A 15,772-nucleotide genomic window follows, 5' to 3' on the forward strand; every position below is an offset into this window, starting at 1 on the left:
AGCGTAGAGGATGTATGCGAGCATTGTGATTGATGCAGCGTGTGCCTCTGTGTGCCTTCTTGCTGATTCGCAGCTGCTCCTCGCTTCGTATCCAAAAATGAGCGGAAAGGGCGCCGTCGGAGCCGCGCGCCTTGGCGGGGCGACATCGACTCCACGGCCCTACTTCCTTCCTGGCGGAAGCTGGCTGCTCACCTTCCCGGAGACTCATAGCACCACCCTACCACCATTGCCTTGACTTCGCGATTGATTGAATTCAGCTTCAACATCGACAGTCACCCGAGCACTACGCGATGTCGTCTTCCAGGAAGAGGTGAGCTCGCTCTTCGTGGTTTCTTCCCAGCTTGCTGCTGTGACTGACCTTAACCTCGATCAACCCATCCGACCGATTCTATAGGACCGACCTCATTGAGAGGATACGGTATCCCAACCCCCTTCCTCTTCCCCCTTACCCTCCTAAGCTCCTCAGCATCGATACACCCGCAGAGAGGTATGCAGATCCAACATGGTCGTCGCGTCTGGCAGACTCGGTTCCCTTCCCGCTGGTGGTAGACGGAGAAGGAGGCATGCCCCTCGACATCAATGCTTTCCCGGAGCTCTGGGCGACCGATGCCCAAGGCAGACCGATAGATGGCGCGCCTCCTCCTCTCGATGCGTCGCAGATTCATTCAGAGGACGCTTGGCTCCTCAACCCTTCCCTCGCTACTGCCCCCGCTCCTCCGCTGATAACACCGGCCTACCTCCAGAACCAGCATGCCAATGGCGCTAGCGGAACCGCGACTCCCCCAGTAGAGGCGCTGGGAGCCAAGGATGTAGGATGGCTCAGAAGGACAGAATACCTTGGAGCAGATCGAAAGGCAAAGGCAGAAGCAGCTGTCCGATCCGCTCGTCAGCAAGACAGGTCTGGCGTAGATGTCTCTCCTTCGGCAGAGGCAACCCGTATCGAGGCTTCCTTTGCAGCTGCTGAAGTCCCGTTGGAGAAGCTACAACACCCCACAAAGAAGGATCTGAAACCCGTGGAAAGCTTTGAGCTTCTGCCTGACTTCGATACATGGGCAACTCAATACCACGTTCTCAAGTTCAGCGATGCACCGGGTAGACACGAAGAATCTCGCCAGGTCATCGACCCTCGACTCCATCTATCGCTCCTGCGCGCCCGTCCAGACCCCTTCACGATGCGACCACTGGTCTCCTTCTTCCTCCCCACAACCATTCCTGCGGATCTATCGCCTCAAGAGTTTGACGAGCTCCTCCTTGCCGACCCAGACGCTTTCGACGAAGAAGATCGTGCCTTCTTCCAAGATCAGGCCGGGAGCTTGGACGACTCAGTCAGAGAAGCAGCTGTTCTGCGCAGAGAGGAGCGGAGGAGGAGGAGCGGCTGGGCTGCTGATCTCCCGCAGGAGCCCGAAGAGGTGGAAGGCGAAGATGATGAGGTCACGCAGGAGAAGCAGGTCGCCTTCTCTCGTGAGAGGGCAAAGGTAACGACACCGTACAGTCACCAGAGGGACTACGAACCCGAGCGACTAGGTGGCGAAGAGGAATGGCAGCGCATCCTCGTCCTCAACTTCAGCGAGGACGAAGCTTCCACTTCTGTACAGCCCATCGTTGCAAGCGAAAGGCAGCGTGTTCGAGATGGCTACAAGGAAGGCAGCGCCAAGAAGGCCTACTACCATCCCATTACCCAGCGAACCACACTACGCGTCAAGCGCTCTCGTCGACCCGATGCACACAATGCCGATCCAGACTACTGGCAGAGCATCGCTCTTACGCACCAGGAGCTCTCGGAGCGAGACCAGCTCAAGCGCCTCTACAAGAGGAGTGAAGTCGATTTGCTCGCCGAGGCATTGCCTGAGCTCGAGGAGAGTGAGGCAGAGGAAGAAGAAGAGGAGGAGGAGGAGGAAGAGGAGGAAGAGGAGGAAGTTCCGCGGAGGAGAGCGGTCGAGGATGGAGAAGAGGACGGGGAGGGCGAGGCAGATGAAGATGAGGACGCAGATGAGTCGGACAGCTTACCTCGACGCGGGCTTGCCAAGCAGCCTGCTGCTGCTGCCACGACTAATGGCTCACGGCGACCCGCGGGGATTGCCGCTTCGGATGATGAGGACGAGGCCGAGGCGACGCCTGCAGCACCTGCTCCAGCTGCCGCGTCCACCCCTCAACCTGCAGGCTCAGACAAGGAGGACGAAGCGGAGGGAGGAGGAGGAGGGGAGGACGACAGCGATGACGACGACGACGACGATGATGATGATGATGAAGAAGACGATGACGGCGAGTCTCTGGATGCGGATGAAGAGCTGGCTGCTCTGGCTGAAGAGGCTGGTGGAGCTGGAGAGACTTTAGATGAGGATGCGGGAAGGGGAGGTCGTAGGAGGAGGACGGCTGCTCCTGTGCCAATGGACGAGGAGGAAGACTGAGGGCGTTTGCCTCTCTCCCTCGACGCAATCAAAAAGTCATCGTTTCACACTGCTAGCTTGCTCATCACATTCACTTCTTCGAGTCTCAGTCTATATTGCTATCGCATCTTTACATCGTGCTTTGTAATGGCTCTACAAGCCTACAGCTTGGGACGAGTATTCCCCTCCTCGCCCTGCGCCCTTCATTTCTTCTCAGACAGAGCAGTGACACCAGGCAGCTCCTTGCCCTCCAGGAGCTCCACCGAGGCTCCTCCACCCGTTGAGCAGTGGGAGATTCCATCCTCGGCTCCGTAGTTGGCAACGACGGTAGCTGTGTCTCCTCCACCAACGATGACGGTAGCTCCCTTCTTTTCTGCCTCGAGACATGCGTCGAGCATGGCCTTTGACCCACCGGCAAAGTTCTCAAACTCAAAGACACCAGCAGGGCCGTTCCAAAGGATCAGCTTGGCCTTGCCAATGGCGTCGGCAAAGAGCTTGCGCGACTTTGGTCCGGCATCGAGTCCCATCCAGCCATCGGGGATACCGCTCTCGTCGGTAGCCTCACCGACCTGAGCTGCCTTGTCAAACTTGTCTGCGGTGACGTAGTCTACGGGGAGCACCAGCTCGACATTGTTCTTCTTTGCCTTCTCCACGAGCTCGGCGACCTTCTTGGCACCTGCATCGTCGAAGAGCGAGTTTCCGATGTTGACGTTCTCTAGAGTCTTCTTGAAGGTGAAGGCCATTCCACCACAGATGATCAGGATGTTGACCTTGTCGAGGACATTCTCGATGAGCTGAATCTTGTCAGAGACCTTGGCACCGCCGAGGATAGACAGGAAAGGACGGTCGGGGTTCTCAAGAGCGCGAGCAAAGAATTCGAGCTCCTTCTTCATCAGGAATCCACTGGCTCGCTCCTGCAGCTGAACACCGACCATGGAAGAGTGAGCTCGGTGTGCGGTTCCGAAGGCGTCGTTGATGTAGACGTCTGCCAGCTTGGTAAGGCTGGCACGGAAGGCCTCCACGGCAGACTTGTCGGCCTTGACCTTCTCTCCCTTCTCGTTGGTGCCCTTGCCTTCCTCCTCGATGTGGTATCGCAGGTTCTCCAGCAGGAAGATCTCGCCATCGGAAGCGCCAGCGACGGCCTTCTCAGTCTCGGAGCCAACGCAGTCAGGGAGGAACTTGACGTCCTTGCCGAGCAGCTCAGAGACCTTTGCAGTGACTGGCTTCAAGCTGTACTTGGCTACGGGCTTTCCATCTGGCCTGCCAAGGTGAGACATCAGGATGACAGCCTTGGCCTCTGTGATTGGCAGGAGGTGGTAGGGATCAGCAGCTTGCATACGCACGTGATATGCACCTGCGCCTACTACTCACGCTGCTCGATGGCGTACTTGATGGTGGGAATGGCGGCCTGGATACGCTGGGGGTTGGTAACCTTGTCTCCATCCATGGGGACGTTGAAGTCGACCCTGACGATGACAAAAGGGTGGGCTGGATCAGCTGTCTGCTCTGAGCGTGGGCCGTGCTTGGGGTGAAGCGCTACTCACCTGATCAGGACCTTCTTGCCCTTGAGGTCGACATCGGTGATGGAGAGCTTGTTGGAGAGCGACATGGTGGTGTTGTAGCAAAGGAGTGACGACAGACTTGGGATACGCAGCCGTGGTATGATGGTGGTGATGACGACGATGATTCTCTCTATCGGTGTGCATTTCACAGCCATTGCGATCTCTGGGCCCGGGCGTATCCGCCCAACTCCACCAGCCACTCCTTCCACCCCAATCCTAATCCGGGCACAACGGCCCCAGCCACGTGACGGAGCCGAGATTTTCGACCTGACCTTCTCGTTTTCACCTCGGACCATACTCGGCCGTCTCACTCGCCACCATCGACACCAGTGAGCATCCTCGACGTCGACACTCGTACGCACGCATCGGCTGCATCCACTCGTTGCTACCTCGCTCCCTTCCCTGTCTCGCCTGACCCCGGCTGGGTGTCACCGGTCCGACCCACTAGGTCACCAAGAGCGCACAAGTGCAAAAGCCCTCGGCCAAGCCTCGCCCCCCCCCCAGACCCCCCCGTTCCCACCGCGCTACCTCCCCCACCTTTGCGCGATACCAGTGCGCGTTCGTGGTCACATCCGCCCCCCGACAATGTCTGCCGCTATCGAGCACGACGTCACTGCCGACGTCAATCTCGACGGAGATGTGAAACAACACGAACAACACCACGACGATGGTACTGGAGACCAAGGGCTCCTCGAACACGATGCATCCATCCACCAGCACCATCACCATCACCAGGACCCCGCCATCACCGACGCCATCAACGAAGTCTACCAGCACACCACCGAGGAACATCAGCAGCAACTTCAGCACCAAGACGAGACCGGAGACCAAGAAGACTTATACCATCATGATCACCAGCAATACCAGGACCATCAGCAACATGATACCCACCACCAGCAGGAGCCCATCGAACATGAAGGCGCCGAGGGCAAGCTGGAACAGCATGAGCACGATGCAGAAGCTGCTCCCGCCGAGGCAACTGCCTTCGACTTCCTTCCCTTCTTTCCCAATGGAGCTCAAGACATGAACAGGTTCGCAGAAGCTTGGCAGCAAGGTCAACAACAGCTTCAGGCTCAAGCGGCAGCAGCAGCAGCCGCTGCCGCCGCTGCAACTCAGCATCACGGACAGCAGCTGGATCAGGATGGCAAGCTCCAACATGGTGAGCTCGGCACTGGAGAGCTCCAGGACGGGCAGAACGGCGAGCACAATGGCCAGATAGCAGAGGTCGGACAAGATGGCAAGATCGAGCAGGGAGTTGACGCTGGCGATGCTGGCCTCTTGCTAGGCATGGCTGCCGAGAGCAACAATCAGGCAGCTGCTCAGCAGCAGCAAGTACAGAACGCTATTGCAGCCTATTCCGCCGCTTCGCCCAATGGCGGCTATGGCTCACAGGCTGCTTACGGTAGTGATGGCACTCACAACTCTGCCAGGGATGCTGCAGCAGCAGCAGCTGCCGCTGCCGCTGCATCCTCCGGTGTGAACCCAGCCTACGCCATTGCCGCCGCTCTCGCTGCCCAATCGCAACGCAATGGACAGACCTGGGACTATGCTCAACTGTCCAGCTATGCCAACGCCGCTGCTGCCGCGAATCCTTACAGTAACCCCAACTACCAAGCCAACATCGCAGCCTACAACCAGCAGCAGCATCCCGATGACCCTTCGGCTTCCGACCACACAATCCCCAAAACTAAGGTTCGAGGTTCACGAGCACCGGGCACAGTGCCGAACACGATCGGTGGTCACACCCACCGTCCTGGATCGGGTCACGCCTTCTGCAGCGGTCCCGTGGTGGAAGGCACCAACATCAAGCGATTCGTCTTCCCTTGTCCGCCAAGTGTCTCTTCGGGTCGTCAGAAGCACGTCCAGTCTGCTCAGCAGATGGCTGATACGTACCCACTTGCAGAACACCCATGCGACCGGTGTACCGGCTACGACAATCCACTGCCGTGCTTCCACATTCCTGGCAACAAGTGCGTGTACTGCAAATTCCTAAGCAAACCTTGCTCACTTCAGCCAGGAGGTAGCAACAGCAAGGGCATCCGTCGACCTGGAGATAGTCAAGACGGCAAGCCAAAGAAGAAGCGCAAGACTGACAAGGATGGATATGAAGAGGGCGAAGACCCCAACGATACAATGGGCGCTGAGGGTGTGGATGATCAGGGGGAAGCAGATGCTTCTGCATACCTTGAGCAGAACCCGGAAGGTTATGAGAATCAGCAGCATCACCAGCTGGACGGAGTTCAACAGGAGCAGCAAGAACATCAGCCACAGTTGGGAGACGAAGAGCAGGGTCACCAGTTGGCGCAGGACCTCGCGGCTGCGGCAGCAGCAGCTCAGCAGCAACATGAAGAACAGCTGCAGGCGCAAGCTGCCCAGGCTATACAGCAGGCTCAGGCCCAACAGGAAGAGGAGGAGCAGCAGCAGCAGCAGCAGCAGCAGCAGCAGCAGCAGCAGCTACAGGAACAGCAGCAAGAGGAACAGCCAGGCGATGGGCAGCAAATGGAAGAGCCACAGCATGAAGAGCAGCAGTACGAAGAAGGGCAGCAGGAGCATCATCAGGAGCAGCAAGCAGAGGGGCAGGAGCAAGAACAGCAACAAGAGCTGCAGGACCAGGAGCCAGAGCAGGAGTTTGTAGCTCAGGATCTGATCAATGAGCAGCCGGACCAGCCAGAACAGGTCGAGCAGGCAGAACAGGTCGAGCAGCCTGAGCAGCAATTCTTGGCAGAGCCCTTGGAGCAGCAGGAGTAGAGCAAAGCAGCTGCGGAAGTCGTAGTACAGTGGTGTTCATGAGACCGATCAAAGTTTAGCGTTCGCAGTACCTTTCCCCCCCATCCACCATCATCTGCCCTCCCTTTAGATGCGTCGTTGTCTTTACCAAAACTCTGTTGTGCCAATACATCTCCCGTTCTCTGTAGTACCGCTGCCGCCGCCGTTGATGCAAATCTGGCTGAAGAAGCAGGCGAGCGAGGCCTATACCGTTTCGGCGCTGCTGTGCTCCGCGTACGTATGAGAGTCCAGAGGAGCGCGACGTGGAAGATGGTGAAGAAAAAAGGGATGGTCATGTAGGTGGGGCTTCCGTTCCGTTCCGGGCCGGAAGAGGAAGTGCCGTGTGCGTGGGCTGAGTGAGGCTTGAGGTTTGAGATTCTGAGCCGGTTTGAGAAGGCTGGCAAAGGCAGGCAGGCAGGCAGGCAGGCACATGCGCGCGTGGCGCAGAGGCCAGGCCAGGCCAGGCGCAGGCAGATATAAGATCAAGAGGGGGACCACCCCGCTCTCCCACGCCCCGCCGCCCTGCCGTCATCTTTCCCCCTCCCGAGCCTTCTGCGCGCGCATCGGAACCACGGCAAGACGCACAGACCCCTTGCTCCCTCCTGCTTCCGTTGCCCGACGGAAAGAGGAGAAGCATAGGTAAAGTGTAGCTCTCAGAGCTCAAGGCGAATCTAGTCCTAAGTGAGAAGAGGTTGAGAAGGACCTTCTCGTCGTCAGAGGGTGAAGACGGCGGTGAAGAAACATGGCCGCTGCCACTCGTGAGTAGCGTGGCCAGGGGTAGCCTCTTGACCCAATTGCCTATGCGGCGCTGCGCAAGCTCGTATCTGACTGCGAGTGCTCATCTCCTCCCACTCATTCACAGGCCTTGAGCGGCTCGTCTCCTTACTCGACACTGGCTCCACTCCAGCCATCAAAAGCACAGCCGCTCGTCAACTTGGACAAATCGCAAGTCAGCGAGTCCGAGGAGGCGCAACTTCTCACCAACCTCTGCCGAAAGAGAGCGGACCGTCGATCAAAGCTGAAGGCTCTCCGCCTCCCTCGTTGGGTCAGGAGGCGGATGCGTCTCACAAACCTCAGCAGCAGCAGCATGCTATCGACGTCTATCATGGTACTCGGGGTGAATGGGACGAGGCACTTCACCTCTGTTCGCGCATCGTACCTTTCCTCCACTCACGGTCATGGGATACTCGTGAAGCAGCTGCTCTGGCCATCGAGTCCATCTGTAGAGGTGCAGGAGTATGGGACCCCATCTCCGAGACAGCAGCTGCCTCATCCTCGTCAGCAATCAAACAGGAGCTCATCCAAGATGCCGAAGCGTCTGCCGACGCACTCGCTCCCATGTCTCAGGACGATCTACTGTCATTCGGAAACTTCGATCTACCTCTTGTGCTGAAGAATGGAGTCAAGCTGCTCTCTTCTACCGGAAAGGAATACGACATCTTCTCTGCTGGAGGTACGGTAGCTGACCGCTTGGCTCAAGCCAAAGCTGACATGGCAAAGATGGGACTGGGCGGCATGGGCGGTATCGACATGGACATTGGTCTCGACATGGAAGAAGAGCTCAAGCAAGGAGAAGCAAACTATGCCGCTGGCAAAACTGCCTCGACGGTTTCTTCTCCCGGTCTACCTCCTGCAAGTCTCATCTCGAAACTACCACCTCCACGCTTTACACCTGGCGGTAGCAGTGCTGCTTCTCCCGCCTCTACTGCGACATCCTCTGCTACAGCACCCACCACTGTTAAACGAGAAGCCACTACGCCCACTACGCCGGCCGCACCACCAAGCCCTGCCGAAGAGGTTGACCTGAGTAAGCTCAGCGCTAGAGAACGCAACCAACTCAAGAGGAAACGGAAGCTGGAAGGCAAAAACCTTGGCAACATTTCTTCTGCCACGATGGACAGTGGTAAGACTCGAGTGTTGGACGGTGCTGGATCCGCTGGTGCCTCTGCGACCACACCTTCAGCAGCAGAGACTTTCTCGAGTGCTACTGGGCTACGCATCAAGACGCCGAGCCGATCCGGCGCTGTGACACCCACAGACTACATCGAGGCTGGCCAGAAGGCTCACGCGAATGGCAACTCCACTAACGGGTCGAGTCCCATTGCATCTCCCGGTGTAGGCAGTAAGACTTTAGCAGCCGCTTCCAGCACGGTGACTTCCAACACAGTCTCCCTCGTCGCACCTCCCGGCGAGTGGCCCTTTGCTCATCTGACATCGCTTCTCTTGCTTGATCTCTTCTCTCCTCGATGGGAGACAAGACATGGTGCATGTCTGGGTCTGCGCTCAATCTTCTCAAACCAAGGCGTCGGCGCCGGCATGTCCCTCTTGGCTGCAAGTGACGCCGAGAACCGAGCGCGCAAGGCCAAGTGGGCGGAAGATTGTGCAGTCAAGATCATCTGTCTCCTCTCTCTGGATCGACTCAGCGACTTCGTCTTCGACCACGTCGTCGCGCCAGTCAGGGAGGTAGGAGCACAAGCTCTTTCGGCGTTGCTGCCTCATATGAGCAAAGAGTCTGTGCAGCAGACCCAGCGAGTCCTGCTTGCCATGATCCGGCAGAGCTTTGTCGTGTCCGAAGACGAGAAACGACTAGGACGACGCGGGGATGCTGGGTATGCTTGGGAAGTCAGGCATGCTGGGCTCAGTGGGCTGCGTTGGGTCATCGAGGCTCGCAACCGGTCTGCAATACAAGGTGGTGATGTTGAAACAGCATCACTCGCGGAGGTCGTCGATGTCGCAGTGCTCTGCCTTGGCGACAGTGATGATGACATTCGAGCTGCTGCTTCGAGCGTTTTGCTGCCAATGGCAGACAATGTTCTGGTGCGAGACTTGTCAGATAGACTGCCCAATCTTCTGAAAACCCTCTGGAACTGCCTCAGCGACCTCAAAGACGACCTCAACAGCTCCACGGGCAGCGTCATGGATCTACTCGCACTTCTGTTGCGCCACCAAGCTGTCATCGATCTTCTGCGCACATCAGGCAAGCCTCTAGCAAGTCTAGTCCCCCTCACCTATCCCTTCTTCCGACACACTATCACATCTGTCCGTCTCTCTGTACTCAACACGCTGCAGGTATTCCTAGCTGGAGATCTGACCCAGGATGGGTGGCTCGACGACCGAGTCTTTCGCCTGCTCTTTCAGAACCTCATCGTGGAGGAGAAGCCACACATCCGTGAAGCAACAACTCGGGCTTGGCATGCTGCTTTGGGATGCGCAAACAGCTCCAGTACCTTGACAGACTTCTTGGTACCGCACATCGACTCAATGTTGCGTATCTTGATGACACCACTTGGTACACCATTTGACTTCACTCTCTTCTACACTGCCGTGGCCACCACCTCAACCGATGGCAGTCGCTACAACGTGGACAAGTCTATCTTGAATCAGGATCTCGCGCTGATAGGCGTGGATACGGTCATTAGGGGTCGACTTGGTGCAGCTCATGCACTGGGTGTAGCATTCGCCAGTCTCTCGACAGACAACGCAGCTTATTTGCTGCTGCAGTATCTAGACTCGCACTCGGCCCTACAAAAGTGTCTTGCTGCCACAGTAGTTCAGGAGTGGGCTGAGGCGGGAGAGATGGTCTCTTCGACTGCCTCCCTGACGGACAGGCTACTTGATCTGATCAATGCCCCTCCGCCGCCCACATGGAGCGAGATGACGCTTCGCCTGACAAGGATGCAGACTGATTGCGTCGCACTACTGCGAGCCTTCCAAAATGAAGGCAAGGTACCAAAGGCCAAGCTTCCCACGTTGCCCACGTACGTTGATTCTCTTGGTCACGATCATAGCGCCTTTACCGTCGAGAGTGCGCAACGTGTCGTCACGAGTGACTACGATTTGCTCTCTACTGCAATCGGCCCCAAGCTGCGACAAATGGTTCTTCCGCTCCTCAGCGACAGACGACACAAGATCATTGCTGCCGTGGCCTTCTACCGCGATGCGAAGGACAAGCAAGACACCCAGGTCTACGCAGCCATCTCTGCCGCTCTCATCGCCCTCAAGACGTTGCCATCGAAGCTCAATCCGATCATTAGAAGCATCATGAACAGTGTCAAGTTCGAGGAAAACGTCGACCTACAACAGAGGTCGGCACGAGGGGTAGCCAGCTTTGTAGCTTTTTGCAGGTCTCCCCTTGCCAAGGCGGATCCTTCGCCCAAGATAGTCAAGAATCTCTGCGCATTTGTTTGCCAGGACGCAACCAGGACAGCCATCTTTGAGGCCACCAAGAAGACGAGGGAAGGCATTCTGTCGCTCAATGAGCCTCTCTCTGCCAGAAGTAGAGGCAAAGCGGCAGCCGCTCCCAATGTCGACTTGGATGAGAGCGAGGAGGTTCGACAGGGCAAGCTCATTCGACGAGGTGCTGAGATGACGCTGCAAGAGATGGCCGACCGCTTCGGGAAGGATCTGTTCGATCTGGCCCCCGCCCTCTGGGAAGGTATGACAGCGACCCTCATCGAGGTGTTCAGTGGTCAAGATGGAGACGCATTGCTAGGGGCGAGTGCTGAGAAAGGTCAAGGTGTGCTGGACGGCTGTACTTTGATCGAAGCCGTCAGCATTCATCTCACACAAGATCATCAAGGACGACTGGACTCTTTGCTTCCAGTGCTTTCAGCTGCCCTCTGCAGCTCCTTTGCCGTCGTACGGTCCGCCGCTGCAAAGTGCCTCAGCAGCCTGGCGGACTCGATGACACAGTCGACGATGATACACATCGTGAGGGACGTGCTGCCAGTCTTGGGAGATGTCAAGAGTCTTACCAATCGTCAGGGTGCCATTGAGTTGCTGTCGCACGTCGTCAATCGCCTGGACCTGAAGCTCTTGCCATACGTGATCGTCTTGATCGTGCCGATCTTGGGGAGGATGTCTGACTCAGATGATGCTGTGCGCCTGATGGCCACGAACACATTCGCTTCCCTCATCAAGATGGTCCCCCTCGAGGCCGGACTGCCAGACCCTGTCGGCTTCCCTGCTGATCTACTCCAGAGAAGGGACGAGGAGCGCAAGTTCCTTTCCCAACTCCTGGACGGTAACAAGGTCGAACCGTACGAGATGCCAGTCGAAGTCAATGCTGACCTCCGCAAGTATCAGCGTGAGGGAGTTAGCTGGATGAACTTCCTTGCCAAATTCCAGCTGCATGGGATCTTGTGCGACGATATGGGACTTGGCAAGACGCTGCAGTCGATTTGCATTCTGGCCAGCAAGCACTTCGAGAGGGATGAGAGGTGGAAAGACTCCAGAAGCCCAGACTCGGCTCCACTACCGTCATTGGTGGTATGTCCACCGACGCTAACGGGACACTGGTATCACGAGATCCAGAAGTATGCCACGAATCTCTCGCCACTGTTGTACTCTGGCGTGCCCGCCGAAAGGCAGGCACTGCAATCGCAGTTCGCCAAGCACGACGTCGTGGTCATGTCCTACGATGTAGTGCGAAACGATATTGCCTATCTCTCAACTCTCAACTGGCACTACTGCATTCTTGACGAAGGACATATCATCAAGGGAGGCAAGACCAAGACGACACAAGCGGTCAAGATGATCAAGGCCGTTCATCGGTTGATCTTGACGGGTACGCCGGTGCAGAATAATGTCCTCGAGCTTTGGTCTCTCTTCGACTTCCTCATGCCCGGCTTCCTAGGCACAGAGCGCTCCTTCCACGAGCGATTCGGCAAGCCTATTCTGGCCACGAGGGAGGGCAAGGCTTCGGCAAAGGAGTCCGAGGCGGCCTCGTTGGCGCTGGAGTCACTCCACAAGCAGGTACTGCCATTCCTACTGAGGAGACTCAAAGATGATGTCCTCGACGATCTGCCGCCCAAGATCATTCAGGACGTGGAGTGTGACCTTGGAGCAGTCCAGAAGGAGCTGTACGATGACTACAATCGTGGCGGCAAGGACGTCGAGGAACTTTTGGAAGGCGAAGACGAGGCACCACTGGAGGAGAAGCAGCACGTCTTCCAGACTTTGCAATACCTCCGCAAGCTTGTCAATCATCCTTCCCTCGTCTTTGACGCCTCGAATCCAAAGCATCGCGCCATTGAGGACCGTCTCGTCAAGAGCGGTGGCTCACTTAAGGACATCCGGCATGCTCCCAAATTGGAAGCCCTACGCGAACTCCTTCAAACATGCGGTATCGGCTTGCCCTCAGCCAACAATGGTAGTGCAGGCAGCAGTGCCCTCGATGACGGTCCCATCTCCTCGCAGCATCGAGTCTTAATCTTCTGTCAGATGAAGCAGATGATGAACATCATTGAGCACGAACTCTTCAAGGTTCACATGCCATCTGTAACCTACATGCGGTTGGATGGATCCGTCCCTTCTGAGAAGCGGCATGGAATCGTGACGCAATTCAATTCGGATCCATCCATCGATGTGCTCCTCCTCACTACTCAAGTGGGTGGATTGGGCCTGACGCTCACGGGAGCAGATACGGTCATTTTTGTCGAGCACGACTGGAATCCCATGAAGGACCTCCAGGCAATGGATCGCGCACACCGTCTGGGACAGAAGAGGGTGGTGAACGTGTACCGTTTGATCACACGAGACACTCTGGAGGCACGTATCATGGGTCTGCAGCAATTCAAGCTCAATGTAGCCAATGCCATTGTCACACAGCAGAACAAGGGACTGGACAGTATGGCTACAGAGCAAGTCTTGGACCTCTTTACCCCTGGTGCAGCAAGTGGAGCTGGAGTTGGAACCAAGGGGCAGGCTGCTGGAGCAGCCGAGGGAGGACAATCCTTACTTGAGGCTGCGCTTGCGGCTGGTGGTAAGAAGGGCAAGGGATTCAGTCAAAAGGCACTCCTTGCTGGATTGGAAGCTAGCGGTGATACGGGCGATGACTATGCTGCTATGGGTCAGTGGAAGGGATGAAGCGACATCGACGGCGTGAAGGGAAAAGGTGAGAGGAGGGAAGGGAAAGCTTCGGCTGTTGTCGGAAGGGACGAGAAATAGATCGATACAAGCTCTCTTCTGCTTGACCTTGCCATGCTTCTCAACACTTGTAGATTTCATCTGCAATCAAGACCTTTGCCTACATCCCTCCTTTGCGTATCTCCCTCATTCCGTCTCAGGCAACCCTACCCTGTCCTTCCAAAGCTCAAAAGCCTCCTCCAGCTGCCCCTCAAGCTCGAGCCAGTAGTTCAACTTTCGCAACGGCTTGGCATCGACATCGATGATGCGCAGCATATGGCCCACTGTCGCTGCTGCACCCGTCTGCCGTCCGCTGCCTTCACTCTCTTCCCGAGGGGTGTTGCGTTCCCCAACATGGGGTCCAACGAGCTTCGGGTCCAGGTAGGAGGAAGACCCACCCAGCAATGCGGAGGCCGATGCGGAGAGCGAGGCGGCAAGCGAATTTGTGGTGCTAGAAGAAGCAGCAGGAGCAGAAGAGTTTTCCGTGACAGAGGTGAGGGACTGCGTCTGCAGCTCCTGCCTGGGCTCATTCTCCACAGCGCCGCCCGCAGTCGAAGTCGAAACAGGGGCAGTACTAGTGCTGGGTGTCATATCCTCTTGCTCTGGGCCTAGACGCAGGAAGAGGGAACAGTCCTTGAAGGTCGCAGAGAGGAGGGTTCCGAGGACGGCCTGGCGGAGCGTGAGTGCGACCGACGAGGAGGAGGAGGAAGTCGGCTCTTGCTGCCCATCGTCCTCGGCGTCAGAGCGAGGTTGAAGTTTCAACCAGTCCTGGGCGAATTCTCGGTACTCTTCGAGGCTCGGAGGAGCTGAGAGAGGAGATGAGGAAGAGTTGCTGCCGTCTCCTTCCTGTCCGAGAGCTTGACCGCCCGTCTGTGCTCTCCACCAGGTCGAGAGGGTCTGAATATCCAGTGGTGCAAGGCTGGACTGCAGATGCGCCAATCTCTGTAGGACAGCTTGCGTATCCGAGGTGGAGAGTATGTCCTTTAGGAGAGAAACAAGAATTTGGCTGCTGGAAGTATGGGTGGGGTTGGACTGGGGGAACAGCCGTGAGAGGAGCCGCTGTAGATCATTGGACTGTTACGAAGGGGACGAGGCGGGCAATATAAGTCAGCTTGACACGAACGAGTACTCGTCCGATCCTCTGAGCCTCTGACAACTGACCTTCGCATCCCTCACCGCCTGTCCGCCCATGAACACTCGCAAGTTGTTGCCTCCACTCTCCCAATCCTGCACCAACGCCTCAGTAGCCTTGTGTATCCTCTCCGCATCACCAGAGACGAGGTCCAGAGGGTCATACAGGGCGTTCCATTGCTCGAGCGTGAGCTGACCCTGGGACTTGAGGACGCGATGCTTCTTGTAGCGCGAGTACTTGCCAGTGGGGAAGAGCCACTTTGGCTGGAAGGGCAGAGTGGCACAAGAGAACCGAGCGAGCAGTGCCTCTATCAGCAGCCAGTCAGGAAGGCAGCCAGTCATCTGCTCAACTTACCTTAATCTCCACGGCAAGCACCTCATCCCCGGGTGCAGTCCACGTCAGATCCTCCACCATGTCCACGAAGCCCGCCTCAAGGTCCACACCGGCGACCCTACGTCGCTCTGCCGGGCGAGCAAGCTCGATCCTCGCCGCTACCTTCTCCAGGAAGAGGCTGCCTGCTCCCATTTGTTCACCCTCGAGGGAGATGCGCGCCGTCGGCGGGAGGATGTGCTCCTTTCCCAGGAGCGGAGCAATGACTGACGCCTCAAAGTTCGGTCGAGGCGGTAGTGAGTCCGCAGAGCCCGAAGTAGAAGAGAAGGAGGAGGAGCTTGCCCCTTGCTCTCGCTCAGACTTGACGAGTCGCAGCGCCAATGCCCTACTCCCATTTGCATTTACCCACCCCGCCTCTTTCCCCGCTTGGAGATCTCCATCGAAGCGTAGTAGGAGATTCTTGCCCCCTTCGGCGAGGTAGGCCCATTGTGAGGGGTCAAGGTGTGAGGCATTCATAGAGGGGGGCCATTGGTCCGCATTGCTGCCTGCCGTCGAGGAGGGGCCAGGCCGGGTGCGAGCAGAATCTCGCAGAGAGGACTTGAAGAGCGTCTCGGAAGGAGGCACCGAGGAGGAAGACGGCATACCAGCGATTCAAGGGTCTGTAAACGGTATGGTAGGTAAGGACGAAG

The 15,772-nt window shown here is 57.2% G+C and overlaps 5 protein-coding genes across 5 annotated transcripts; 3 read left to right on the forward strand and 2 right to left on the reverse strand.

The window, feature by feature from the left end:
• Positions 1–191: 191 nt before the first annotated feature.
• Positions 192–2,155, forward strand: BCV69DRAFT_206499 (hypothetical protein). The gene is made up of 3 exons (XM_025489723.1): positions 192–310; positions 395–1,815; positions 1,911–2,155. Exons 1-3 carry the CDS (start codon positions 291–293, stop codon positions 1,973–1,975), a joined length of 1,506 nt encoding a protein of 501 aa, XP_025347496.1. The 5' UTR covers positions 192–290; the 3' UTR covers positions 1,976–2,155.
• A 308-nt stretch (positions 2,156–2,463) lies between these two features.
• BCV69DRAFT_283211 (putative PGK1-phosphoglycerate kinase) lies at positions 2,464–4,385 on the reverse strand. The gene is made up of 3 exons (XM_025492625.1): positions 3,932–4,385; positions 3,759–3,853; positions 2,464–3,684 (listed from the first exon to the last, which is right to left on the reverse strand). The coding sequence occupies exons 1-3, from the start codon at positions 3,994–3,996 to the stop codon at positions 2,591–2,593; spliced, it is 1,254 nt and encodes a 417-aa protein (XP_025347497.1). The 5' UTR covers positions 3,997–4,385; the 3' UTR covers positions 2,464–2,590.
• Positions 4,222–6,808, forward strand: BCV69DRAFT_206433 (hypothetical protein). Its single transcript, XM_025489722.1, has one exon. It carries the CDS (start codon positions 4,535–4,537, stop codon positions 6,695–6,697), a length of 2,163 nt encoding a protein of 720 aa, XP_025347498.1. The 5' UTR covers positions 4,222–4,534; the 3' UTR covers positions 6,698–6,808.
• A 430-nt stretch (positions 6,809–7,238) lies between these two features.
• On the forward strand, positions 7,239–14,002 carry BCV69DRAFT_270773 (hypothetical protein). Its single transcript, XM_025490935.1, has 2 exons — positions 7,239–7,473; positions 7,578–14,002. Exons 1-2 carry the CDS (start codon positions 7,458–7,460, stop codon positions 13,580–13,582), a joined length of 6,021 nt encoding a protein of 2,006 aa, XP_025347499.1. The 5' UTR covers positions 7,239–7,457; the 3' UTR covers positions 13,583–14,002.
• BCV69DRAFT_277595 (hypothetical protein) lies at positions 13,769–15,725 on the reverse strand (the record flags this gene model as incomplete). Its single annotated transcript, XM_025491159.1, has 3 exons — positions 13,769–14,695; positions 14,783–15,016; positions 15,108–15,725. 3 exons carry the CDS (start codon positions 15,723–15,725, stop codon positions 13,769–13,771), a joined length of 1,779 nt encoding a protein of 592 aa, XP_025347500.1.
• Positions 15,726–15,772: the final 47 nt, after the last annotated feature.

This window comes from Pseudomicrostroma glucosiphilum (genome assembly GCF_003144135.1).
Source record: "Pseudomicrostroma glucosiphilum strain MCA 4718 unplaced genomic scaffold BCV69scaffold_8, whole genome shotgun sequence".
NCBI classification, from domain to species: Eukaryota; Fungi; Basidiomycota; class Exobasidiomycetes; order Microstromatales; family Microstromataceae; genus Microstroma; species Microstroma glucosiphilum.

Bases quoted from the DNA above. Each gene is read 5' to 3' on its own strand.
- BCV69DRAFT_206499 (XM_025489723.1), top strand. From the start codon at position 291: ATGTCGTCTTCCAGGAAGAG. The intron at 311-394 runs GTGAGCTCGCTC...CCGATTCTATAG, and splicing joins ATGTCGTCTTCCAGGAAGAG to GACCGACCTCATTGAGAGGA. The intron at 1,816-1,910 runs GTGAAGTCGATT...GAGGAGGAAGAG, and splicing joins CAAGCGCCTCTACAAGAGGA to GAGGAAGTTCCGCGGAGGAG.
- BCV69DRAFT_283211 (XM_025492625.1), bottom strand. From the start codon at position 3,996: ATGTCGCTCTCCAACAAGCTCTCCATCACCGATGTCGACCTCAAGGGC. The intron at 3,854-3,931 runs GTGAGTAGCGCT...TGTCATCGTCAG, and splicing joins GGCAAGAAGGTCCTGATCAG to GGTCGACTTCAACGTCCCCA. The intron at 3,685-3,758 runs GTGAGTAGTAGG...TGCCAATCACAG, and splicing joins CAAGTACGCCATCGAGCAGC to AGGCCAAGGCTGTCATCCTG.
- BCV69DRAFT_206433 (XM_025489722.1), top strand. From the start codon at position 4,535: ATGTCTGCCGCTATCGAGCACGACGTCACTGCCGACGTCAATCTCGAC.